The sequence below is a fragment of the Podarcis melisellensis genome (genome assembly GCF_964234715.1).
Source record: "Podarcis melisellensis genome assembly, chromosome: 6".
NCBI lineage: Eukaryota > Metazoa > Chordata > Lepidosauria > Squamata > Lacertidae > Podarcis > Podarcis melisellensis.
Genome location: NC_138538.1, coordinates 69,405,340 through 69,431,589, shown reverse-complemented (window position 1 = coordinate 69,431,589; position 26,250 = coordinate 69,405,340). Strand labels below are relative to the sequence as shown.

At 44.6% G+C, this 26,250-nt stretch overlaps 1 protein-coding gene across 2 annotated transcripts in view; it reads right to left on the bottom strand.

Moving 5' to 3' along the window:
- The window catches only part of LOC309371465 (calcium-activated chloride channel regulator 1-like), a 31,679-nt gene extending 6,184 nt beyond the window's left edge, over nt 1-25,495 (bottom strand). The window contains exons 1-11 of one of the 2 annotated variants that reach the window (XM_081914144.1): nt 25,187-25,495; nt 11,393-11,577; nt 9,675-9,815; nt 8,746-8,896; nt 8,000-8,111; nt 6,581-6,749; nt 4,884-5,105; nt 3,061-3,285; nt 2,693-2,870; nt 1,290-1,396; nt 234-458 (exon numbers count right to left, since the gene is read on the bottom strand). In XM_081914144.1, the coding sequence (XP_081770270.1) occupies nt 234-458; nt 1,290-1,396; nt 2,693-2,870; nt 3,061-3,285; nt 4,884-5,105; nt 6,581-6,749; nt 8,000-8,111; nt 8,746-8,896; nt 9,675-9,815; nt 11,393-11,548 (1,686 nt within the window). In that variant the 5' untranslated portion in view covers nt 11,549-11,577; nt 25,187-25,495. Of the gene's footprint in view, nt 1-233; nt 459-1,289; nt 1,397-2,692; nt 2,871-3,060; nt 3,286-4,883; nt 5,106-6,580; nt 6,750-7,999; nt 8,112-8,745; nt 8,897-9,674; nt 9,816-11,392; nt 11,578-11,774; nt 11,844-25,186 lie in introns of those variants that run through there. The other variant, XM_081914143.1, reaches the window with a different exon arrangement.
- Between the last annotated feature and the right edge of the window lie 755 nt (nt 25,496-26,250).

Sequence of the window (26,250 nt, the reverse complement as noted above, 5' to 3'; positions counted from 1 at the left end):
AGGGTGTGGGAAATGCTAATCTGGAATACTGAAGCTCATTAAGACCACTGCAGAATGCTACATATGGGACTTCTGGAAGCAAATGGCTCTTCCCTGCTTGCATAATCTATATGCTACTTTAGCTGTAGTGGCAGAACCCTTTGCTGGCACTTGTTCCCAAAAAATGCAATGAGACAGGCATTGCTCCATTTGGTTAGACAAGCAGAGAAGTTTGAGAAGAGCTCAGTTTTTACCTCTGCGGTTCCATCAATCTTGAGGCGAGCTGTTCGGACGTTGGTGTTATCAACTGCAAAGTCTTTTTTGGTGTACTCTCTTCCTTTGGGATCTGTGAGCAGAATTTCCGGTGGGGATGTGCCCCACGTCACCACAAAGAAAGTGTCATTCCCCACTGTTTTATCAATGGTTACAATACCATTCAGCTGGTCTTGGGAACCGACGCTTTGCCCTCTACTTTCAAGCTGTTGGCAGGGAAGAGGGGGGGAGAAATAAGTATACAGTATCTGAAAAGTTTTATAAATTGAATACATATGGTTTATTTCCTTTCACAAGGTGTAAAGAAATGAGTGGCGGTTTAGAAGGTGCCTTCACATTGGTTAGTTCTGCTAGACAAGTAATACGCAATACTCAGACTTTAATAAAAATGCTGGTACAGTCATGACATGATAGGTCTTGCCCCATACGGATATTGGTTTGTCCAGTGGTGATAAATTTAATTTATATCAATATTTCAATGTTACAGACATGGAGGAAGGCAGATAAGCAGCTACGTTGAATCAGGTGGAAACAATTGTACCTCTACCTCAATAGCCTTGGAAATGGCCAGCTAATATTTAGATAATGCTAGATGAGGGAACTCAAATTTCCAGTTTCCACATTTTGGCAAAGGGTTGCCAAGGAGATACAATCTTCTGGGCTGGAACCATGCTGCTGGGGTGGTTTTTAAGGAAACACTTTCCCCATATGCTATTTTCCTAATGAAACCTCTTCTCCAATTTGTTATTTGTCCAGACAGAGAAAAATAAAGTTGATTTGAACTCAGAATGGTAGATTGTGGAATGTTTCAGCTCTTCCAAAATCCATCTTGGCTGTTTGCCCTTCTCTTTGAACTCTACCCGGGGTCTCCCTCATTATTACAATAGCAAAATATGAACTGTAGAATTGATTTCACTGTGTTGGCTTGAGTTTTTTTATGCTGCCTAGTAATTTTAAGCAAATAATAATAATGTTAGGGATAGCAATGATAGTGATAGTGATAGTGATGATATACTCAAATCTTTACAGGTTCAAACCTGAATAGATTGTTGACTGATATCTCCACTTCCTGAAGAAAGTCCACTGAAAGCATCGATGAGGCTGTTGGAATCCAAACTGTCAGTGATAGAAAATTTCAGACCCCCTGAAATATGATTGAAGGAATAATTAGAATAGTTATTCTGTCAGGTGGAATAAAGTCCAATACACATTGTGCCTTGCAGTGGCATGTGCAGGTGTGGTTGTGCAGGCACAGTTCGGAATTACAGGCGCTGCTTTTTAATGTTAGGAACTGTGCACGCCCAGCAGGCCTTTGCTGCATCTTTCTGTAGTTGGGTCAGGATCTGTGGCCTTTGTGAAAATAGAAATAGAATTTCCTCATACAGAGGCATGTAGTAAAAAGAATCTGAATACCCCCTTTTTTATCAGTTCCTCTAAATCAGATACTGTATTTACACCTGTATTTACAAGGAACTAACTTCGTGAGATTTGAAATCTTAAGTTTGGATTATAAGGAGCATCAATAAAAATAAAATAAAAAACCCTACACATTTAAAAGGGCAGCCAGGGGTACTGCTGAGTAATTAACAGATTTTGGAAAGAAGCTGATAGATACAAATTCACATAAATTTTGCAAGCGCTTTTGCTAATTTTCCCTAGGTTTCTTTTTTAAAAAAAATGCACGCATCAATATAGTGTGAAAACATTATATCAAAAAGCTGATTGCAGATCTCTTACATATTTTTACATGTGTCAATACACATGTACCTAATTCTTACATACATGTTCCTGTCATGCCTGTGGACTATTTAGGTTATTTCAATTGACACAACTGCAGTGCCACTCTTGCTCACTAGGGGGAATGAGCAAGAAGTATGTGTGTTACTATGGTTAAAGATTTGTTCTCCAATAAAGGTTTATTGGTTAAAGAATATGGAGAAGAGTCATCAAAATGCCAAGTTATAGCATAGTAGAAGCAATGAGCTAAAAGCCAGACAAAACAGAGGCCACTCAATCCTTAACTATGACTGGAGAGTTGAGGGAAAGACAGAAGATGGAGAGTTGCCTTGTATGGAGTTTTGGGATGGGCTTCTCAGTAACAGTAACTAGCCTGCACCTCAGTTTTGCATCCTTTACCAATGGCTTGTCTCAGTCAAAGCCCACAATCTATTTCCAGCAGTGGCAGCCAAATGCCAGTTGAATACTTACAAGAAGAACCAAAATGGATTCCCTACGGGTTCTGAATATGGCAATCTAATTTAGCTGTCATGGCTGAAATAAACGTTTCTGTGGACGGAGCAAGTAGGAGGAATATTGTGTGGCTGGGAGGAAGTGGGGCGAAGTGGCTGGGCCTTGGAGCGAACTCACTTTTGGGGGAGACACCAACTGGCTACCAGGTAGCATAGAAGAGTCTTGCAAGACATTATTCTTGCTCACTTACCCGTCTTGTCTGCCAGTGTTTCTAGGTCTTTTGTAGCATTTGATCCCAAAGCAATGGTGTGAATTATAGACCCGCTTCTTTGAACTTCATCCAAGCAAGAGCTTATAGCTGTATCTTCTCCATCTGTCAAGAGAACGATTTCACAGCCTTTGGTACTTCCATACTTGTGTAGAAACACCTGTATGGAAAAGAGGATTAAAATATTTAGCAGCGATATTGAAACAAACAACACAGAAGCCACAGGGCAGCATTTTAGACTTAAATTCCGCTTGTAACAATATGCACAGGCGTCCTGCCCTCTTTTGCATCTGGTCACCCTACTAAGTAGAAGCATAGGAATAAAAGAATCTGAAGAAAAAATTCTTCACCTGAAATCCTGACCGCACTCCAGAACATATGTTGGTTCCTCTAGTAGTTCTGGTAGGCAGGTACTCTGTGAGTGTTTTGCGCATACTGTCGTTACTGATCTGCATCAAATGAGTCTTAACTTCTGCTGTGCTACTGAATGCAACTATTCCAACCCAGGATCCCGCTTCAATAATCTGCAGGAGGAATATTTCTGCAGCTTGTTTCAGCCGAACAGTGCGATTGTTCTGCATATGAATTAAAAACGAAACAACAACAGCATTCACAGATCTGCCAGTGCATTCCGGGAAGCAAATGAAGATGACTGAAAACACAATTGTTAACTATACTCCAAAAAAACAAGGCTTGATAAACATATAAGAGTATAGACAAGTCCATAACATTTATGAATATCCGAATAATCTTATCTGTGTTGTGATTTAAGACACAATTCACCCGGACGTTTTCATGCACAGACTCCATTGAAATAGATGGGAGGTGCACAAGAGCACCATTTGTTTCAGTGGGGCTTGTCCCATCAATTGAATAGTCATTGAATAGTATTTATTATATAACGTTTTCATTATGTAATAATGAACCACAGAACTGTAGAGTTAGAAAGGACTCGAAGGGCCAGGAGTCACAGCTGTTTTTGTGGCTACTGTACAAATGCCTATGTTATTATTGGTGCTGACCTTTAAAGCCCTAAACGGCCTCGGTCCTGTATACCTGAAGGAGCGTGTCCACCCCCATCGTTCTGCCCAGACACTGAGGTCCAGCGCCGAGGGCCTTCTGGTTGTTCCCTTGCTGCGAGAAGTCAAGTTATAGGGAACCAAGCAGAGGGCCTTCTTGGTAGGGGCACCCGCCCTGTGGAACGCCCTCCCACCAGATGTCAAAGAGAAAAACAACTATCAAACTTTTAGAAGACATCTGAAGGCAGCCCTGTTTAGGGAAGCTTTTGATGTTTGATGTTTTATCGTGTTTTTAATATTCTGTTGGGAGCTGCTCCGAGTGGCTGGGGAAACCCAGCCAGATGGGTGGGGTATAAATAATAAATTGTTGTTGTTGTTGTTGTTGTCGTCGTCGTTGTCATCTCCTAGGAAATATCAACTCAATTCTACAATTTTTATTTTTATTTTTTTGCTTATCAGTTAGATTATTCAAACCCTGTGATTTAACTGAATTATATCAGTGTCTCTTAAACCCCCTTCCTCAAGAGCTAAGTGGCTCTTCTAGGCCCGTGAATTTCTGCAGAAGGGAGCTCTGCGTATCTGTTGAAGCTTCCTGAAGTATCAAAAACCCTGAAAGACTAGACATCTAAACTGAATGCTTGCAGTGGGATTTCCTTGTCCTGCTTCTATCCGTCCATCTGCTTTGGCTCCCCACTCCCATGTTTTTCACCTCCCACAGTCCATCTCTCCCTCTGGGTTCCCTGCATCAATGTGACATTAGGCTGAGGGTTGCAGGCAGTGATTGCCTTGCACAACAGCCAAGTTGTCCTGCCCTAGAACCTCTGACCTCTATGAACAACTTGTGTACTTTGATAAATATCCAAATAAACTAATCAAGTAGGCCAGGTGTGGAAAATGTGTGGCCCTCCAGAGGTTGCTGAACTGCAACTCCCATCACTGCTTTGCCATTTTCCATGCTTCTGGGGCTGATGGGAGTTCTAGTTTAGCAATATGTGGAAGGTCAAAGGTTCCCAACAACTGAGGTGCAGCAAAATTTAGCCTCACAGTTCATAAATGCCAGTGCTGTATTGACACTTGTTTTTGCTATGGACATTAATACCATAATTTCTGAACTGTCTCAAAATAGATCTTCTGAACATGGAAATCAGACTTACCAAATCCATACTTCCGGAAACATCAAGCACTAGACACAAAACTCTCTCCTGTTTTTGCAGCAAGGAGACAGTGGGGTCAGATGGGGGAACCGTTATTGGAGATGAACTGGCAAAATCGGGAGAGGCCATAATTACTTCCCAGGTGCTCCTGTAGTTGCACATTTTATTCTGCAAATTTGTTGCTTTAATATTATGATTGCTTTTGTCACAGAACTGAGTAACCTAAATAAAAGATAGGAAGGACAGGTCAAGACCACAACCTCATTAGCAATTCCTGCTTCATAAGAGCCGTTCCTTACAAAGAGGTGCTGCAAAGATTGACATTCCTTGGCACACAGACAAAAAAAGGCTACAGGGGGTTTGGCAGATTTTTAGTTTTAGACGTATGTTGCCCTAAACTTCACAAAAATGTAACAGAAACAATATTCAAAGAGTCTGTTCTAGTTTAGCTACTGATCCAGGGACCACAGAGACATTCACTTTCCCTGTCATGGGTTAATATCTATAAATAATTGCAAGGGAGTACATCAACCTTTATGTCACTGAAATGGCAACAGCCATACACAAGAGGGAGGTATAAGACAACTTGGGTAATCCTTGAGGTACGCAGAAGTAGGAAAAAAATATTGGGTGAACCCCCAAATAATTTTTAAAACCACACAAAAAAAAACCCAACATAGAAACCGGCTACACATGTCTGCATCACTCTGCTCTGGGTTTTTTTCCTGAACTCCTGCAGGTGAAGGAAGAATGAAAGCCATTTGTCTAAAGCACTGGGGATTAAGCTGCCTCATCAAGCAGAGCCCCGCTGCCTTCTTCCTCAGATGGAAAAGGCGTCTTCTGTGTTAAGGAAATAAGAATAGGAGGAGATAGGGTTTAGCTACAACCAAGAGCATTGTCCTGGCAGCTTAGCCAAGCTTCAGCAGTCGCCCAGCAAACTCTTTTCCCCTCACCTCCATCCCTCAGCAAAAGAGCACGTGTTAATGAGATACCTTCGCACCTGGAAGGGAAGCAGAGAAAGGCCTCTCACTGGTGCCAAAGGTCTGGGCATCCTACAAGGGAGAAAGATTGCCTGCTACATAGAGTGCCCAGCACCTTGCAACTCAAAGAGAGAAGAGTTGGCTTAACTATGAGACCATCAGCCAGAATGAAATAGCTAGTTCTAACCTGGACCAGCTGGCTCCACCGGAGGAGTACTTGGGCACTAGTTAGCCACCTGCTGGCTGTCCATTTACTCACTTGCCCTCTCTAGCTATCTGCCTGTTCACTGGGTCATTCACTCAGTCACTCATTCACTCACTTGGTCACCTACCTAGTCTTTCACTCTGGGCAGTCTCTTGCCTAAGAAGGGGAAGCTTTGAAGGCTACCCCACCACACAAAAACAAGCAAGGTTTCATTGCAGAGGCTCACTTGTTTATATGAATAGGAAACTCAGTTCTCTGAATGTTGGTCATTACGCTGCAGAAAGCGCCATTCTTGCATGAGGGGAAGGTATCAGGAGGGTTAGGGGCAAATCCAAAGTTTGCAGAAATACAGAGTCAGAAGGTGAAGGAATTATTAAGTTGAGTAAGAGAAGAAAGAGATGAACAAGTAGCTCAACAGAAACAGTGCCGGATTAAACCCCCTGGAGGCCCCTAGGCAGTCCAAATCTCGTGGGATAACATTGAACTAAGAAAGCTGGATTCATCATACTTACCGAAGGGAGACTTTGCAAATACATTATAGAAGCTGCAGTATCTTGATGTCTTTTTGGAACAAACAGGCAACCATGTTCATACAGCTGAGTTCGGTGGTCAATTTTGCAATCTCTGTAACTTTTTCCACCAAGCGGAAATATGTATTGACCAGTGAAACCAGCTGAGCATCTAACGAATGTAAAAAGAAACAGATACAGTCAATTTAAAAGTCAATAAACAATCACTTGGTGGCATGATTGCTATGCTATGCAGTTTTCTTCCATGCCAACCAGAGGAAGGGTGGGATTTAAATTGAATAGATAACCACAACAACAACAACAACATGTTGCAACTGGATTTGTAGGAGGAGCTGATTAAAATTAGCCTATGGGAAACAATGGCAAGCATTATCTCTGTGCTAACTGCTATGTCTGGAAGGACTCCTGAATGTTAACAATGGGAAGAAGGCTTAATGAAGTAGCCATGGGTCTCTCAACACCCTTCCTAGGCTTTCTCAGGAGAGAAGAAATTGGTTGCGGGCGGGGGTGAGGAAAGGAATGTTGCTGCCCCTCGCCTACATTGGAGGCAGGAGTAATAATAATAATAATTTATTATTTATACCCCACCAACAGAATATTAAAAACACGATAAAACATCAAACATTAAAAACTTCCCTAAACAGGGCTGCCTTCAGATGTTTTCTAAAAGTCAGGTAGTTGTTTATTTCATTGACATCTATGGGAGGGCATTCCACAGGGCGGGCACCACCACTGAGAAGGCCTTCTGCCTGGTTCCCTGTAACCTCACTATTTGCATTAAGGGAACTTCCAGAAGGCCCTCGGAGCAGAACCTCTGTGTCTGGGCTGAACAATGGGGGTGGAGATGCTCCTTCAGGTATACAGGGCTGAGACTATGGGAGTGGGACCTAGCAGCACACAGCGATTGCTCATTGTTTTCATGAGTGCGTGCAGGAGTAAAGCTGACAAGCCATCATAATGAAAATGGTCTTCAGAGAGACTGAATCAGTGGCGTAGCAAGGTCAGGTGGTACCCGGCACGGAAAATTTCTTGTCACCCACTGAATAAGCTGGTTGATGTTAAGGGGTTGGGCAGAGCACAAGCGGCCACTAGCTGGGGTTACCAGCAGGCAGGGCATTGCCCAACTTGGCTCCCATAAGAGATTTCCTTTGTATATCTTCCAATTACAGTTTAATCCTCTAGAGGAGCCTTTCTCAACATCTGCAGGTGTTGTTGGACTACAACTGCCATCATCCTTTGACCACTGGTCCTACAAGCTAGGGGTGATGTAGTCTAACAACATCTGGGGACCCAAAGATGCTCTCTAGGCAATAATTTACACCACTAAAAAACTAGCAAGCCCAAGGCAAACATCACTTCTTAAAGAAGAGATGCATTTGTTGGAGGTATTTGTGAAAGTACCTTGTTGCTTCAGGCAATTTGTCTCCCCCAGGAGTGTAGAAGGGTGCATCATTGTTGTATTCATCAAAGACACCCCATCTGAGATGAGCCCATTCATGGACAAAGACCCTGCCTGTAGAACACCAATAACAAAGCTAAAATTTGCGACACAGTTTTTTGTTTTTTTAAATGTATGACACACAGCTAGTAATTATAGCAAACATACATCCTGTTAAAAAAAACACTAAAATAAAATTTGAAATACTGTGAAATCACGCCAGCAATTGAATAACTATGGAAGGGGTAGCCAACTTTTCAATCTGATTCAGAAGAGAAGTCCCTGTTTGTCTCCCTACATCACAGAAGCCAATGAGGTGATGACCCTTTAATCAACAGTTGCATCTGAGAAGGCGGGTCTTACTATGGCCCCTGCAATCAAAGCACACGACTTCCTGGGAACTGTATGTAAGAAGTCATGTACTTTAAATGTATGCAGCTGCGGTAACATGGGAAAGAGGAAGAGAGGCTCAGATAGCTTCAGCAAGATAGCTTTTTGAGGTTGAAAATGTATTGATGAACCTCATGTGAAACTATTGCAGATTTCTTATGTAAATTTAGGAGCCTTTAGAGCGATTAAGCAACTGCATTGAAAGTCTTAATGGTTTCTTAGGAATTCTATTTTTATTACCTTTTGAAAACTTGACTAGCAATTCTAATAATTAAAAAACAACAACCCAGACAATTTAATCTGAATTAACAGGTGCTACCTCGTGGACCATAAGCATTATGCAACTTGTCATTTGTCAGGAAGTTAGGAGTGAAATGAATGTATCGCCCAGGTTCCCCGCATCCGCCATACTGTAGGGTGTAGGGATCATCTCCATGTTTCAAGTAATGATCCGCCACTATGACATCTGCCTAAAATAAAATAGAACAAAGAAGATATAGAGGTGGACAGCCCAGAAATTCCTGTCATACTCTGAGCTTCTATTAAAAGAAAAAGAAAAAGAAAGCTTACTAGACAATGCTACTATACAAGGAAAAGCTTCAGGTATTTATTAAGAATACAATTGTCTATAAGTGAGCCCACGAAATCAGGTGTACTAAATTCATTTGTCTTTAAATATATTTCAAGATGTAATTCTGGTACTGTTATGGCATGAATTCCTTTTGGGGAGAAGGCTGGGAGAACACACCAAGGCCCGCAACCACTTTAACCCAGCCTTAGATATCATGACGTCTATAAGAACATTAAGCCGTATACAGCCCAGATCTGCATGTTTACTCAAAAATAAATCCAGTTGCATCCAAAAGTGGGAAATATAGATATTATTGCTTAGCATCTGCATTACTTATCTTTAATCCCCAGGCAAAGACATTCCTCTTCTCTCAGGCTTTTGGCTAATTAAACTTTCTATGGACTTTTAAACTGGGGGGAGGGGAGGGAGAGGGTTGTTTTTGTTTGTTATTTTGGTATATATTTTTGTGTCATTGTATTGTAAAGAGTCCTGCGATCTTCAGATTAAGGGTGGTATAGAACTTTAATAATAAACAAACAAACAAACAAACAAACAAATATTTTTATTAGATCATACAATATCTTGTATCCCCACCCCTCACAATCTCTCCATTTGCCCCAATCTTTTTAAAAATACCACAAGTATATTTAAATCTTAATGTATTCTTCAGCATTTACCTTATCATAGGATTCTGTAGTTACTCTTTGATATTCATTTTTCGGTTCCCATGTGGAAGGAATTATAACTTTCACAGTCTTGAAATAAAATCTTTGCCGTGTAGCACTGAAGAGATAAGTTGATGCCTCTTTCACCATGTCCTAACAGAGAAAGGAGAGAGCTTTGTGTGTCAATGGCTAGTTATTGGCATTTGTGTTTACAAAATGTGCCCTTTGGTCTCTTCTGCCATCTTTCTTTCCTGAAGCTGGAGTGCCTTGCATGTTGAAAAGTTGAACCCCTGTCTTCAAAAAGCTGGTAGATGCAATTCACATACTTTTTTTGGTGGATCCTCCTGTGCCACTGAGTGTTGCTTGACATAGTATGCAAAGCTATTCCTGGTATGAAGGAGAAAATAGTGGAGAAAATACATGACAGGAGGGCGGCCATTTTTGTTTGTTTTTAAGTGGCCGCCATGTTGTTTGTGCAAGTCTACCCTGCGCAACAACCTCAAGTGCACAATCAGCCCTGTTTAGTGACAAAGGTTCTTCTGTTGTTGCTTATTAACAGAGCAATCTGAAGCAACTCCTACTTCAGGGACATTTGTATATTTATCCTTCAATGGAGCTGGCCATGGGGCCCCCAAACAGATTGAACTATTGCAATGCCAGGCAGGAAGCTGAAGCCTAGAGCAAAGAAAGCGTCTTCCTCCACTGGGGGCAGCTGCCATGTGAGCTAAGGCAAAGCCACTGAGAGGAGGGGAGCACTTCCCAGAAAAAGCATCCTATTTCTGGAACAATTTCCTGAAATCTGGTGTCGAAGAGCTCCAGTTAGTTAAAGAAACCTATGAACAGGACATTTTAACCTCTAATGATCAAAACGTGCACAACATTTACCTCAGAGTACATTTACCTCAGAGTACATGCCACCAGTTCTGGCACAGACCCTTCCCTCTGTTTCCAACACTCAGGGTGTGATTGCCATTGCTTGGGCAGCCAAAATGGAAGCGCCAATTTACAAGAGTAATCTAGCGGGAGCACCCCAGGTATTGCCGAAATTAAAAACAAAAAACCAATAGGGAGAGAACTCAAAAAGGAAGGAGGACTAAATGTGCTCACTGGAAGGAGGTCTGGGGGTGATAGAATGAACTACCCCAGTTGAATGGAATAGGGAAGAGGAATATTCCAGGCTATCAATTTTTTTTTCCTTGCAAGTGAGCTAGGCTTGCACTATGGCAGGAACATTCCTGACATGACCTGGTTTTTGGGTGTAAAAATGGGGTCAGGGTGGAATTTTGCCAAACAAGCGGAAACCAGCTCTAACAACTTAAAATCACTACTTTGGGGGGAGCTTTTGGGGTCTTGCTAAGAAGCTCAACAACCTTGTGGAATGTTACTTTTAAAAAGGAATGAAAAAGTTGTGGGGTATAGGGGCATTCAGAAGTACCCTGGCACCCACACTTGCAAAATGCAGAATTCAGAAACTAAAAAAAAGCTCAACAATTTTGGCGGTTTCCTACAAAAAAGCTTAATAGCTCTGTGGGTGTGAGGAATTCTACTTTTTGAAATATGGCAATCCTATACAAGTCCCACCTGTACACTTGGGATGAGACTTGTGGGATAAGGTGAGGGGGTCAAAAGCACCTGGTACCCCACGCTTGCAAATGCAACTTGCGTTTTCCTAGAATATCACTGTCTGAAGTCGCTTGTTCAATACATTCAGAAACATTTAACTATCTTACCTTGATGGCATCCACCATTTTGTTGTCTTCCGGGATCTGGGGATTGATTGCGATGACGACGTCTTCAAAACCGCCCATGTTGAGTTTTACCCTGGTACCTGTCACTTCGTGCAGCACTTGCAGCAGCAGCAGCACCAGCCAGCAGTTAAGCACCATCTTTTCTTGTGGCACTTATTTATTCCAACCTTACAGAAATAAATAACAGCAGAGAGGCTTGTTAATGCAAGAGCTTTGGCAGGGATAGAGAGACAGAAAAAAATCCAAACAAACCTGTTTTGAAAGGACAAAGAATTCTGGAAATAATCCCCAACCTGGTGTTTCCTTGTTCAAATCCTTGTAAATACTTTTAACTTCCTATTTAACAAAAGGCATGGATGCTCACTTTGGAGGCTCAGAACTCAAGGGTGTTTGCTGATATACAGGCAAACACAACTACCTAGGAAAGCGAAAGCATCCACAAGAATAAACTAAGGGGTAGAATGATCCAACTCAGAACAAAAAAAAATCCTCGAATACAATGTTTAACTCTATCGTTGCTGGTTACCACTAATACATTGCAAGCATGTCTCAAGAAATCGAAACTAGATTTAATAATAGCAGCAGTTTGGAACTTCTAGGTTGCTTTTATAGCTAGACACCCTGAAAAGAAAAACTTCACCTTAATCCAAGTGATATTTTCCTAGCTTTGTCTTATTTGGTGCCCAGGGGTGCCAAAAGGGTGGGGTATACCATATATTCGGCCTTCTTCTGCACCTGCCAAAGAAGACACAAATCTGCATGAAATTTGCGAACACTTTATATCTCATGCAAATCTGTACCCTCTTTTGCAGATGGGGGTTGTGCACCAAAAATAAAGCAGGGGTCACAGAATTGTAGAGTTGGCTAAGGGACCATGAGAGCCATCCAACCGCCTCCAATGTAGGAATCTTTTTGTCCAACGTGGGGCTTGAACCCATGACCTTGAGATTAAGAGTCTTGTGCTTTAGCAACTGAGCTATTCTTGATGGCGAGCCAAGAACTAGAAATATAGCAGGGGTCAAACCAGTGATGACCAGTGCCCAATGGGACTGGGAGGGCACAAAACAGGGAGCCCAAATGCAAATGGAGCCAGAGCCTCTGTTGTCACCTGAGGTCTACCTCCCCAGACCTGCAGCTGGTGAGACCAAGTTCTGGACGATGCTGGACAACTATGGGAAGATACAGATGATGAACCAACCACTAACAATGCCTTAATCTGGACTGAGCTTCAATTTATTGGCTCTCATCCAATCCATTACCAAGTCAATACATTGACAATCAAGCCTTGCCTTCCTACTATTACCATGCCACACATTTTTCCTGGCACTGTCTCTTACCTCAAGATAGATAGCTAACCGCCCAACCTTGATATAAAGTTTTTTGCTATATCATTAGCCAACATTTTACTCCATATCACTCAGCACCCTCTTAACACAATTCACTTGATAGCCAACAGCTAATCCATTTTTTGTTGTTCTGGAGTAAGTTTCCACATGATTAGAAAGTATCCTGGCAACACGATGAGTTACAGAAATAGCTTTAGGCAGGATCAAAACAGTCGCGAGGGACTACCACACCCACAAGCTGCAAATCTGTAACTGAACTACTGCAACACACCCATGGAATCATGATCCTTATGAGCAAAAGGCTGAAATCCAGGTATCTGCTGTGAACTCCATCCTGAAGCCAAAAGCAAGAGATCACCGCCAAGTAAAACAAAGCTGGAACAATGGAAAATTAAAACAGAAGTCCCGCTAGGATGAAAGAGCCAAAAATACTATAGACCCAGAAATTCAAACATAATGGCACAAAGCCAAGACGGGAAATGGCCACCCTGGAATGGTTGCAGAGACTTTAGGATGGTCCAGGTTGTATGGTGTGTCAATAGAAAGTGGGTGGTCACTAAAGCAAACTCTTGCTGAAACAAGAGACGAGATAAAGGAAGACGCTAAGATGAATGAAACCATGGCCAATTTGGACACCCCAGGAAGGCCACCCAATAGCTAGAGAAAGAAAGAAAATGGCACAAGAGCCACAGGCAGAAGGACTTTCATCACATGACTCTCCAGAGCCACCTGCAAGTATGAGTAATGCCCACTCAAGGTACGGAAGAAAGTTCAAACCCCAAGAGTAGGTGGACAGCGTTATACAGTAGAAGCAATTATTGAACCCTGTACCTGCCTTGCCGCTGACATAATCTGGGACAGTGTGGTCCAACAAGCTGCCCTCAATGCCTTTTGGGGCGGTACTTGTCATTTGATGCCCCCCCACGGGCCTCACGCTGCCTTTCCAAACCCAGGTAAGTGAGGTGCTGGGTTGTGAGAAGGAGGCAAGAGGGCTCTGGCAAGGTCCCAGAGTCTTCTCCCACCTCCTTCCCAAAGCCTAGTTAGCTTACCACATAAACTTGATGCTGAGCAGCAACTTGTGAGTGCACAGTATAGGGTCTTGCTTGGGAGGTATTTATTGGTGGGTATCTATTAATGAATTTTCATGTGGTACATTGGTCATGTTACATTGGTCACAGGCCATTTGCCGGAAAAACCTTCCCCCCAGTTTCCAACAAACATTGCCGTAAGTTTGACACTTATCCATGAAACATTAGCTCTTTATGTACCATATTTTTCGCTCTATAAGACGCACCCGACCACAAGACGCACCTAGTTTTTGGAGGAGAAAAACAAGAAAAAAAATATTCTGAATCTCAGAGGCCAGAACAACAAGAGTTGATCGCTACACAGTGAAAGCAGCAATCCCTCTTACTGTTCTGGCTTCTGGGATAGCTGTGCAGCCTGCATTCGCTCCATAAGACATACACAGATTTCCCCTTATTTTTCAGGAGGGTAAAAGTGAGTCTTATAGAGCAAAAAATACGGTATATTGCCATACATCTGGGGAAGGGTGGGAACGGGTTGCAGATTTTAAAGCAGACTAACAAGAAAGCATTTCAACTACAGGTGACATACTTCCTGACTATTTCTGTAGGGAAGATCAAGGCAGTTAACATAGTTTAATGTTAATTAAAGTTCAATAATAATAGCTAAAACACAAAATATTATGTAAGGAAGCTTACAAATGGCACATTGGTCACTATGGAATTATGCATGAAATATCATTGATTGGGGGAGATGCACATAAAGTCACAAGGTTTGTGTGTCTTTCTGTCTTCCTCATTTGTCTTTCTGTCCTCTCTCACACACGGGGCAGCAATCAGATAGGTTGTGTGATGGGACGATGAGCTGCTTGTGCGTAAAATGCAAGTCCCTCAGAGTTTGATCAGGTTTTCAAACCTCTGCCTGTGACGGAGCCCCTCCAGCATGGCTGCGTCAATCACTAGTAGAATCCGAAAGTGGCTGCTTTCGGAAACGTTTCCAACATAAAAGCTCCTTAACGGAAACACGTCGTCTGGCCTCTCGGCGTGACAGTTTCCGTCGAGGTGTGGGTGTCCCTATAGGAGGTCCTGAGACCTCCCCACTGGTTTCGCTTGAAGCGTCTCTGAGCCATCCCTCCGACTCACTTTCCCTTGGAGTTCTTGCTCGCCCTCTACTGGTTCCCTCTTCCGCTGCTACTGCTCTCTCAACCTCAGGGAGCCTTTGCACCTGCGGCGCTTTAGATGTCAGTTCCCTGACATCCACCTCCCCTCCAGGGCCCCCTTCACCCCCTCCCGTCTCCTCTCCTACTGGCGGTGAGGAGGTAAAACCCCTGAAAGAACCTCCCTCATCTTCCGACGTCGCGAACACTTCCTTCCACTTGTTGCTGTTCCTACTCTCTAGGTACTCTTCGTCATCAGAGTCCACTCCATCTTCCAACTCCGACTCCGCGAACCCTTCCATTTCCTCTTCCTCATCGGTGGTGCCGAAATACTCCCTCCTAAACCTTGCTATAGGCTGAGGTTTCCTCGGGAACCTTTGGTGGAACGTTTCTGTTAAAACCTCGTCATTGACTTCCTCTGCACTTACCCAGGTGTTTTCTGACTCCGGTTCCCCTTCCCACGCCACCAAATACTCCACCTGATTACCCTTCCACCTGGAATCGAGGATTTCCGCTACATGGTTGCGGCGTTCCCTCTCTTCCAAGGCTGGTCCCCTGACGTGCTCCCCTTCACGTCCCCCCCTGTATGGTGACAGTAACGACCTGTGGAACACTGGGTGCAATTTCATGTGGTTGGGTAATCGGAGTTTGAAAGCTACCGGGTTGACCTGCTGAATCACCTCAAAGGGTCCCAATCTTCTGGGCCTCAGTTTCTTACAACCCCCTTTGAACGGCAACCCTTGGGTTGACAACCACACTTGATCCCCCACCCTTATGGTTTCACCTTCCCTTCTGTTCTTGTCTGCCTGCTTCTTATATTGTGCCTTGGCCCTTTCTAAGTTGAGCTGGAGCTGCTGATGGATGGCTTCCATCTCTTCTACAAAATGTTCAGCCGCTGGAACGCTCCATCTCTCCCCTCCTTCCCCTGGAAATGCCCTGGGGTGACACCCGTAATTAGCCAAAAAGGGACTCATCCCTGTGGACACATTCTCCGCATTATTGTAGGCAAATTCTGCCAACGCCAACTTTTCGACCCAATCGTTCTCTCTGTCATTGACATAACACCTAAGATATTGTTGAAGAATGCCATTTGCCCTTTCCGCCTGCCCGTTGGTTTCAGGGTGCCGGGCAGTTGAAAAATTAACTTCCACGTGTAGCAAGCTCATGAGCTTCCTCCAGAACCTGGAAGTAAATTGTTTGCCTCGATCTGAGATCACCCTCGAGGGAGCCCCGTGCAACCTAAAGATATGTTCCACAAACAACTTCGCCGTTTCTTCCGCTGTGACTGCATGTGAGCATGCTACAAAATGGCACATCTTAGTTAACAGGTCTACTACTACCATGATGGCTGTTTTCCCCTTGGACCTTGGCAGATCCGTCATAAAATCTATTGATATCGCTTCCCAAGGCCGTTCTGGTGTGGGTAAAGGTTCTAATAACCCTGCCGGCGCCCTTCTTTCCCCTTTGGCTCGCTGACATTGGTCACACCCTCTTACATACTCCCTTACATCTTCCCTCACCTTAGGCCACCAAAATTCCCTGGTAACCAACCACATGGTTTTGTGTTGCCCAAAATGTCCCGCCGTGGGGCTATCATGCAACTGCTTGAGTACTCTCCCCCTCAATTCACCTTCGGGTATATACAGTGCCCCTTTGTAATACAATGCCCCATTTCTTTCCTCAAAACCTCCGGGGCTCTCGCCCTCCCCCCTGAGACCTCTGAGCTTATCCTGGGCATATTCATCATTTTCCGTTTCCTCCACCAGTTCCCGTTGCCCCACCAGCGCCGCCCCACACACCCAGCGGTCCTCCGGGATGACATGTCTCTCTTCGATCACCTCCTCCCCTTCCCAATATTCTGGTTTGCGTGAGAGCGCATCCGCCCTGACGTTTTCTGGGCCTGGCACATAACAAATCTCAAAGTTAAATTTGGAGAATTCCTGTGCCCATCTCACTTGTCGTTGGTTGAGCACTCGAGCTGTTCTCCAATACTCTAAATTTTTGTGGTCGGTGCACACTTGCACCTTGTGTTGTGCCCCAATTAATAAATGTCTCCACCTCCGGAATGCTTCGTGAATGGCAAGTAGTTCCCTGTCATACACCGTGTAATTCCTCTCGGACTTATTCAGTTTCCGCGAGAAGAATGCACACGGTCTCCACTCCGACGCACTCCTCCCCGGTTGAAGAAGGACCGCCCCTATAGCCCGGTCGGATGCATCTGTTTCCACTCTCATGGGTTTTTGTAAATCCACATGCAGAAGTTGTTCTTCCAAGGCGAAAGCCCTTTTCAGTTCTTCAAAGGCTCGATCCGCCTCCACCGTCCAAACAAATTTCTTCTTGCTGCTGAGGCAGTCGGTGATGGGCGCCGTCAAGTGGGCAAAGTTCTTGATGAACTTCCGATAAAAGTTCCCAAACCCCAAGAATCTTTGCACGTCCTTCTTGGTCTTCGGTGTCTTCCATTCCAGTACCGCTTGAACCTTGCCTGGATCCATGGCCAATCCCTTGTCTGACAAGCGGTACCCCAGGAATTCCACCTCCTTGGTATGAAACTGGCACTTCTCCAGTTTCACCCACAGCTGGTTGGCTTGCAGCCTGCCCAACACTTCTCGAACGTCCCTCACATGCTGTTCCTCATCTTCCGAATACACCAACACGTCGTCTAAAAAGGCCACACAGTTCTTGTAGAGCAAAGGTCCCAGAACGTGGTTTATAAAAGCTTGAAAACAGGCGGAGCCCCCTTGTAGACCGAAGGGCATAACGAGGTATTCAAAGGCTCCCAAAGGGGTAAACATGGTGGTCTTCCATTCATCTCCCTTCCTTATGCGTATCAGATTGTACGCCCCCCGCAGGTCCAGTTTTGTAAAAATCTTTCCCTTCCTTACTCTGGTCAAAATGTCGTCAATTCGGGGCATAGGGAAAGCCAGGGGCTCCGACACTGCATTGAGGGCCCTGAAGTCACACACCAGTCTCGGTTTGTCTGTGTTCTTTTTGTCCACAAAAAACACTGGGCTGCCCCCCACCGCTCGGGACTCTCTGATGAAACCTCGCTTCAAGTTTTTGTCAATGAACTCCCTCAGCTCCTGCATCTCCCTGTCTGACATGGCGTACAGCTTGCCTACTGGGAGTTGGGCCCCTGGGAGTAGGTTGATTTGACAGTCAAAGGGTCTATGCGGTGGCAGTTTGTCTGCTTCCCTTTCGCTGAATACGTTGCTCAGATCTGCGTATTGCGGGGGCACCTTCCCTTTGCCCATCACTTCCATCCCCGCTAGGGTGACTCTGTCTCCTCCCGAGACCTTCCCCTCCTTGCAGTGTTCTAGGCAATGCGCTGACCCAAAGGAGACCACCCTCTGATGCCAGCCCACTAGCGGATCGTGTAGCGCCAGCCAGCTCATCCCCAAAATGATGGGCGCTCCTCCCAGGATGGCCACATTAAACGCTATCTGTTCGGTGTGCCTTGCCACTCTCATTATCATCGGGACAGTCTGTTGGCTAACTTCTCCCCCCAACAGCTCTCTGCCGTCAATTGTAGTCACCTGCAAGGGGTTACTTAAAGGGATGGTCTGTATCTGGTGCTCAGCTGCAAACTCCTTACTCATGAAATTACAGGAGCTGCCTGAATCCAAAAGCGCCTTGACCTTTAGTGGGTGTCCGTTTGGCAGTTCTAGTAACACCTCTATCACTAAAGCAGGTCTGGGAGGTTCTGGCATGGGCACTTTCATTGCTCTTTGGCCTGGCTGCTGTGCCCCGACGGTGGCAGCCAGGCGTTGGCTTTTACTTGCTCCTTGCTTTCCTCTTCCTTTCCCCCAACAGCTCCTGCCATCCCTTGCCATTCCTTTCTTTGTGGGCAGACTCTGGCAAAGTGCCCTGGCTGTTGGCAGAGATAACATCTCTTGGCGCTCTTTCCCTCCTTCTTCCGCCCTTCACTGGGATTTGAAACTGCGCGCGCCCGCGCTGTTCCAACTTCCATCGGCTCTGCCGGCGGGAAAGATGGCTCTGGAATGTCTGGAATGCGGAACTCCCTCCAACGGTCTCCTTTCCCTTCCCGCCTTTCCAAAGCCCTCGCCTCCTGGCGCGCTCCTATGGCCAGCGCAGATTTGGTTAATTGGTCCATAGACTCCGCCCTGGGCCCCCGGGAAAGCTCATCTTTGACGGTTGAAGAAAGCCCCTCTTCGAAAAGCATTTGGATGGGCTCCGCCGATAGGTCCCACCCCAATTTATGAATCAGCATAGTAAATTCAGTCCAGTACTCACGGACAGATCTGCTTCCTTGCTGGCAAGCCATTAACTGCCTTCGCACCACCCCCTGCTCAATATCGCTGGAAAACATCAGGTCCATGGCACGAAAAAACTTCCTCGTGTCCTTTAAGATCTCATTATTCGCTGCCATCAGGGGTCTAACCCAATCTTTCGCCCCGGATTCGAGATGGCCAATCACATACGCCACTCGCGATTCCTCGTCGGGGAAGTCATCAAACTGCAAGTTTAGAGCGTATTGCATCTCTGTTCTAAAGGCATGATAGTTCCTGGGATCCCCCCCGAATTTCTGCACCAATCCTGGTACCTTTCTGGCGAGCGGGGTGGTTTTCTCCTTTCCCTTTTCTGCATCCTGAGCCCTCCTCTCCTCAAGCCTCGCCGTTTGCAGCGCCAACTGGATCTCCAACGCTCTGTACCTTTCTTCCAGGCTTGGACCCCCTCCAGCTGCTCCTGCACCCCCGGTTCCGGCTGGGTTGCTCATGATGCTTCTCTCTGCACAAGCTGGCTTTCGGTGACTTTCGGATTGCTGTGATGGGACGATGAGCTGCTTGTGCGTAAAATGCAAGTCCCTCAGAGTTTGATCAGGTTTTCAAACCTCTGCCTGTGACGGAGCCCCTCCAGCATGGCTGCGTCAATCACTAGTAGAATCCGAAAGTGGCTGCTTTCGGAAACGTTTCCAACATAAAAGCTCCTTAACGGAAACACGTCGTCTGGCCTCTCGGCGTGACAGTTTCCGTCGAGGTGTGGGTGTCCCTATAGGAGGTCCTGAGACCTCCCCACTGGTTTCGCTTGAAGCGTCTCTGAGCCATCCCTCCGACTCACTTTCCCTTGGAGTTCTTGCTCGCCCTCTACTGGTTCCCTCTTCCGCTGCTACTGCTCTCTCAACCTCAGGGAGCCTTTGCACCTGCGGCGCTTTAGATGTCAGTTCCCTGACAGGTTGGTATCCAACTCTCTTGTCCTACCAGCACAAGGATTTCCGCTTGCACAATTACCACACACACACACACGTGCTGAAATCTGCAGTAGAGGATTGGGGGACCCTCAGAACAGATTTAGGGGGCAGAGGAGAAGGAGAGGAGGGAAAGTCCCATTGTTAAAAATCCTTGCCCTGATGAGAAGCTTAAAGGTAAAGGTAAAGGTACCCCTGCCCGTACGGGCCAGTCTTGACAGACTCTGGGGTTGTGCGCCCATCTCACTCAAGAGGCCAGGGGCCAGCGCTGTCCGGAGACACTTCCGGGTCACGTGGCCAGCGTGACAAAGCTGCATCTGGCGAGCCAGAGCCGCACACGGAAACGCCGTTTACCTTCCCGCTGGTAAGCGGTCCCTATTTATCTACTTGCTCCCGGAGGTGCTTTCGAACTGCTAGGTTGGCAGGCGCTGGGACCGAGCAGCGGGAGCGCACCCCGCCACAGGGATTCGAACCGCCGACCTTTCGATCGGCAAGTCCTAGGCGCTGAGGCTTTAACCCACAGCGCCACCTGCGTCCCTGATGAGAAGCTTACTTAACCCTAAATTGGACACAAGCCACAATCCAAGCACCCCATCTAACCTTCAAAAGGCTTGTTTTGAATAAGACATTGTCTTTTCAGAGCGTGTTTATATGTGTATTACAAACAATAGTGGGAAAACATTTGGAAGACCTCATGGGTGTGTGTGAAAACTATTTCCTGTAAATCAAGTGGAAGAGAGGTTTGTTCCCTTTCATGTTTGTTGATTTGTTTTATTAATTAAGAGGTCATGAGTTGTACTCAAGTTTAGTGCTACTCCGAGTTGACCCAAATCTCAATGGGTCTACTCTAAAGAAGACTTTGTTGAACCAGTGAAAGTAGATAAATAGGTACTGCTGTGGTGGGAAGCTAAATGGCGTTTCCGTGGCTTCCATCACAGTATCCCATTGTGACAGGCGCGGATTAGTCATGCGGGCCACACGACCCGGAAAGCTGTCTGCGGACAAACACCGGCTCCCTCAGCCTGAAGCGAGACGAGTGCTGCACCCCATAGTCTCCTTTGACTGGACTTAACCATCCAGGAGTCCTTTACCTTATGAGGAAAAGGGAGTAGAGCAAACATGCTTGAAGACTATTTACAGAAACACGGTAAAATTAAGGAATGTTAGAAGGATGCTGGAATTGAAGTTATGTGGTTTTAGCAATAATGTTACAAAGGGGCATGTAAAAATGGATTGTTAACAGGTGATAATGTAAAGTTACAATATATTAAGATAAAATACCAAGATAAAAGCAAAAATGGTAAGGACTTGCTGAAACAACTATTGAACTAGAATACAAAAAGGGAGCTGCGAGGAGGTCAGGAAAACAAGCAAATGAAAGATAAGACATGGAAAGACTGATTGGTTTTTAATTGTTTTTATTTTTCTGTATTCTGTACTTTTTGTTTCTTTCTTTTTTTCTTCTTTTCATTTTTGTAACTTCTTTGAAACTTTAATAAATATTATTTAAAAAAATAATATTCCCATTCCCTCTGGGTCTCTCCCAGTTGCTGAGCAACTTCAACGCACCAGCCTAGCATTTAAGAGGAGGTCCTCAGTGAAGAGGCCTCTGGTTCTGTCAAAACGTTTTTGAGGAAGAAAATTCTCTACATTTGTGCAGCCTACTCAACGTTTTTGGGTATCTCTCGTCCCTATGGGACTGTGCTTCAGTATTGACTTTGGACTGTATTCTGCTTGCTGGACTTCAGACTTGGCTACTTGGATTGGCCTTGGACTGTGTTTCCTGACCTTTGGACTTTGCTTGTGTGGCTTGAGCCCCGGACTTTGGACTTTGCACTTGCTATACTGACTTGCTGAGAGGTAGTCCAGGGGTTCAGGACACGGAGCAACTGTCAATCAGCAGAAAACCTGGTTGAGGTTTGCTCTGATTCAGCAATAAAGACCCGGTTTCCTTGGAGAAATTGAAGTGTTGAATATGAGCCCTCTCTTACACACAGGCTTAAAACACAACTCCCATTCAATTCCTGGTAGAAATGGGCTAAAACTCCTGTGCAGAACCACATCCCTTTTATGTGCTGATGCTGGCCATTTGGGGGAAAGCTACTGTTAATTGTGTAGAGTGGTACCTCGGGTCTCAAATGGCTTGGTACTCAAACAACTTGGAACCCAAACACTGCAAACCCAGAAGTAAGTGTTCCGGTTTGCGAACTTTTTTCGGAAGCCGAATGTGCTCCATTTGGAGTGTTACGCTTCTGATTTGAGTGCCACACTGCCGTTTTGAGTGTTACGCTGAGGTCTGTCTATTTATTTTGTGCTTTTGTTTTTGCAGCTTTTTTGTTTTGTTTTTGTGACTGTATGGAACCCAGTTCAGCTACTGACTGATTGATTGTGTGACTGCAGTACATTGCTTATCGCTTTCATGTTATGGAACAGTGGTCCAGTTAGATAGTAAAATTCATGTTAAATTGCTGTTTTAGGGGTTGTTTTTAAAAGTCTGGAACGGATTAATCCATTTTGCATTACTTTCTATGGGAAAGCGCGCCTTGGTTTTGGAACGCTTTGGTTTTGGAATGGATTAAGTTTAAGAAGCAAGGTACCACTGTACTTTTTCGACTTCTTTGATGGGTTCTGAGGTGCTGTACAGAAATAAAAGAACCAGTATAACAAATGCATTGTGCAAGCCAGAGTATGCTTTCAGGAAGCCATAACAATGCTCTAGGCCTGGGTTAAAGGCCATAGAAAGTAAAAAGATGCTGGCCAAGCATTCTTCTTTACAGAGGGTCATTCCTCCTGCCATAGGACTTTGAGATAAGCACTGAGACAAGCCCTATATCCTTCCTGGTGAGGAGGGCATCTAGATGGGGGAGAATGCTAACAATGGCACCAAATGGACCATTAGAAAAATTCTGGTTTCCTTCCTGTCCCCCTCCCCACCGCCTTCCATTTTTGCAAATAAACAAGATAAGTAGATAACTTTTCTCTTTGATCCATTTTAGCCTGCGCTGGGGAAACACAGGATCTTTGTTTAAATAGGAATGAAATATTATACATTGAGATAGTTGAATTGACACGTTCCTTTTCAGAGTTCTGTGAGATGTTCCTCCCATAGAATGTCCTGTTAGGTTAAGAAACAAAGAAGATTTTTTTTTTTTTGTCAATGCAGAATTTAAAAGTAACCAAGTATGGAACCAGACGAAATATTGGGTGTTTTACGTTAAGATACAAACCATACATCTCAGTATATCTTGCTGTGGAAATTGAAATTGAAAAAAGAAATGAAATTTATCCCATCCACAGCCCCATTAAAAGAGAGGGAAGTGGATGCCCAAATTCTTGGAAAGTTCCCAAGTTTGGTAGAGTCCACAATCTATTTATTATATTAGGGGATTCCCCCCCCCCCCCATTTTAAGTAACTTCAATCAATCTCTGACTTTTGTCTTCTGGGTTTCTGGGGGTTTTTCTGTTGTTATTCTGTCTCTCACAGCTACAATAAACCTACCATTAAAATTATGGACTGGACATTTCTCCGTCAGAGGGCAAATTTAGCAGGAGATCAAATACTTTGCCCCCTCACTGCATAAGCATTTTGGTTTTTTATGATTGAAAGGTAAAACAAGTAAAAAAAATTACAACAATAAAATAGGGAAATCTATTCTGTGGTCTTGGATGATAACATTTAGAATGCTGCATATGGTGAAGAGTTTTCCAGCACTGACTCGTCTTTTCTAAGCTCCAGCCTTCCTTCTGCAAATACTGCTATGCACTGGTGCTAGAGGATGAGAAGTACTCCTCTGATGCTTAGGATTCTGCACCATGGGGCCACACTCAGCCCCAATGCTGCCCACCCCTCTGTGCCCTGAAATATCACTTGCACGGTGCTGGGGTGCCACACTGAATTGCTAACTGCTGCTCCAACATCCCATCTCAGTTCCAGAGCAACGAGACCAGGTATAAGTTATATTATTCATGTGTATAACCAAATTGAATAAGGGGGAAAAAATCAACATCCACTTGGATGGAGACAATTCAGTTCAGTTCATATTTAAATGTAATGTTACCTAATTTGCACTTTACGAAACAGTAAGTGAACCATAACTTGGCTATCCTGTGAAATTCACACTTTTTGGAATTTTGCAAGACAGTTCTCCAGCTAATAAATATGCACAAAATGCATACATTCCCCACATTTACAAGTATGGAGTTCCCCTTTGTTACCTCAAAAAAATAGGGATTTTCACAGGCTAATTGTTGTAATTCTAGGCTCCATTAATTGAGAAACTACAGAATGACACACGCACACAATTGTATTATGAACTCAGTAATGCTTTTAAAGAATCTTTTATTAATTTCACTTTTTATTAATCACAACAAATGTTATTAGTTGTTATTACCTGCCGTTCAACAGCAGTTTAAACAACAGCTTAACAAATTTTGAAGGGGAAGGCATGCGGGGCCTTGTTCCACCTTGTTGCTCCAAATCCTCCCTTCAGCACCTGACAGCACCTTCAGACACCCAACCAAAGGGTGGGATATTTGGTGAAAAACTCGTGGAAGCCCACAATCTATATCACAGTTGTGACCTGGCCAGGATCTACACACGGGGGGGGGGGGGGACGACACTATAAAGAAGTCATAAATTAGATTGTTATAACAAAAGGAAAAAACAACCCTATGTAAAATTGCACAAACAAATTTTGTGCTCTACAGCCCCATCTGGAGTTGCATCTTTACAATGGAGTTACAACGATACAACTGACTGAGTGTAGCTGAGTCCCTGGATCAGAACTTCACACAGCTGCTTCCTTAAAAATAAAAACAGTCCAATGAAGCTCACTTTTGTAAAAGCATCTTTATCATGACATGTAGGTTGGTCCTAAAATGTGAACATCACCAAAACAACAACAACACACACAAAAACCCCCAGCTTTTGAGGCTCATTTGATGATAGACAGAAACTCAAACTGCTTTGCCTAAGTGCTTTTTGGATCTCATTATTCACCAGCTAGCAAGGGTAGAAGAGCTAAGAAATGAACTTGCTTACCCACCTGCTCAGAGGGTTGGAGAGATACACCTGTGCAGTGGGGCAGCAAGGAAGGAAAATCTCTAAGAAACAAATCCTGGCAGGCCTGTTATTCTCCAGAAAAAAGTGTCAGAGCAGTGAAGGGGACAAAGCAACAGATCTGTGCTCACATTCTCCCCCTTTGTAGGAAGGCAGGTATCTGTCTGCTCTGGACAATCCTTCATGCATCTGCTGAAAGTCCAGGAATCTGTCTCCCACATAAAGGCTACGATCCTCAAGACCCTACCCTTGTTCCATTTATCTTAATGTGACAGCCACATGATTTATGGACATTTTTTCCTAGAGGAAGCAGACTAACATATTTGTCTCTGCTTCAAGCACACACACACACACACACACACACACACACATTCTGACCTTCCCTAAGATGAGCTGAGCTCTGGTTTGAAATTCAAGGGCACTTTGCCAGCCTTGATGGAGCAGAAATCTTGAGGAGAAATGAGCACTGCAGATCTTGTGTCCCTCAAGACAGCACAGTTGGAGGGGGAATCACTCACTGCCAGAGCCGTCTTTTCTATTGGGCTTGCTGGCGCATTGCGCCAGGGTCTGGGAAATGGGGGGGGCGCCAGAGGGATCTTTGACCCATGGTGTCGGATATGCTTAAGACGGCCCTGCTCGCTGCAGCCATAGGAGTCTGAAATATACTCGGAGTCGAGTGTGGATTTCATGTTCTTTATTCAGCTCATAGTAGTGAGGAATGAAAGTTCCCCCAAAATATCTGCTTTAGATACATTATTTACACAATGGGCCGCACATGATTGGCTAATTCCTGGGTTCTCCTGTAGGCCAATCAGGTTGCGGATTTACTTCCACCTGGAGCTGGATTGGATGGCTCTTGCGGACCAATCATACTGCTGCATTGTTCTAGGACCAATCAGACTGCTGCATTCTGAATCCTATTGTTCTAGGACCAATCAGACTGCTGCAGTTTGGATCCTATTGTTCTAGGACCAATCAGACTGCTGCATTTGGATCCTATTCAACTCAGTACATAACAGAGTCAATTGCTGCCAAGGGATGGAGTGTTGT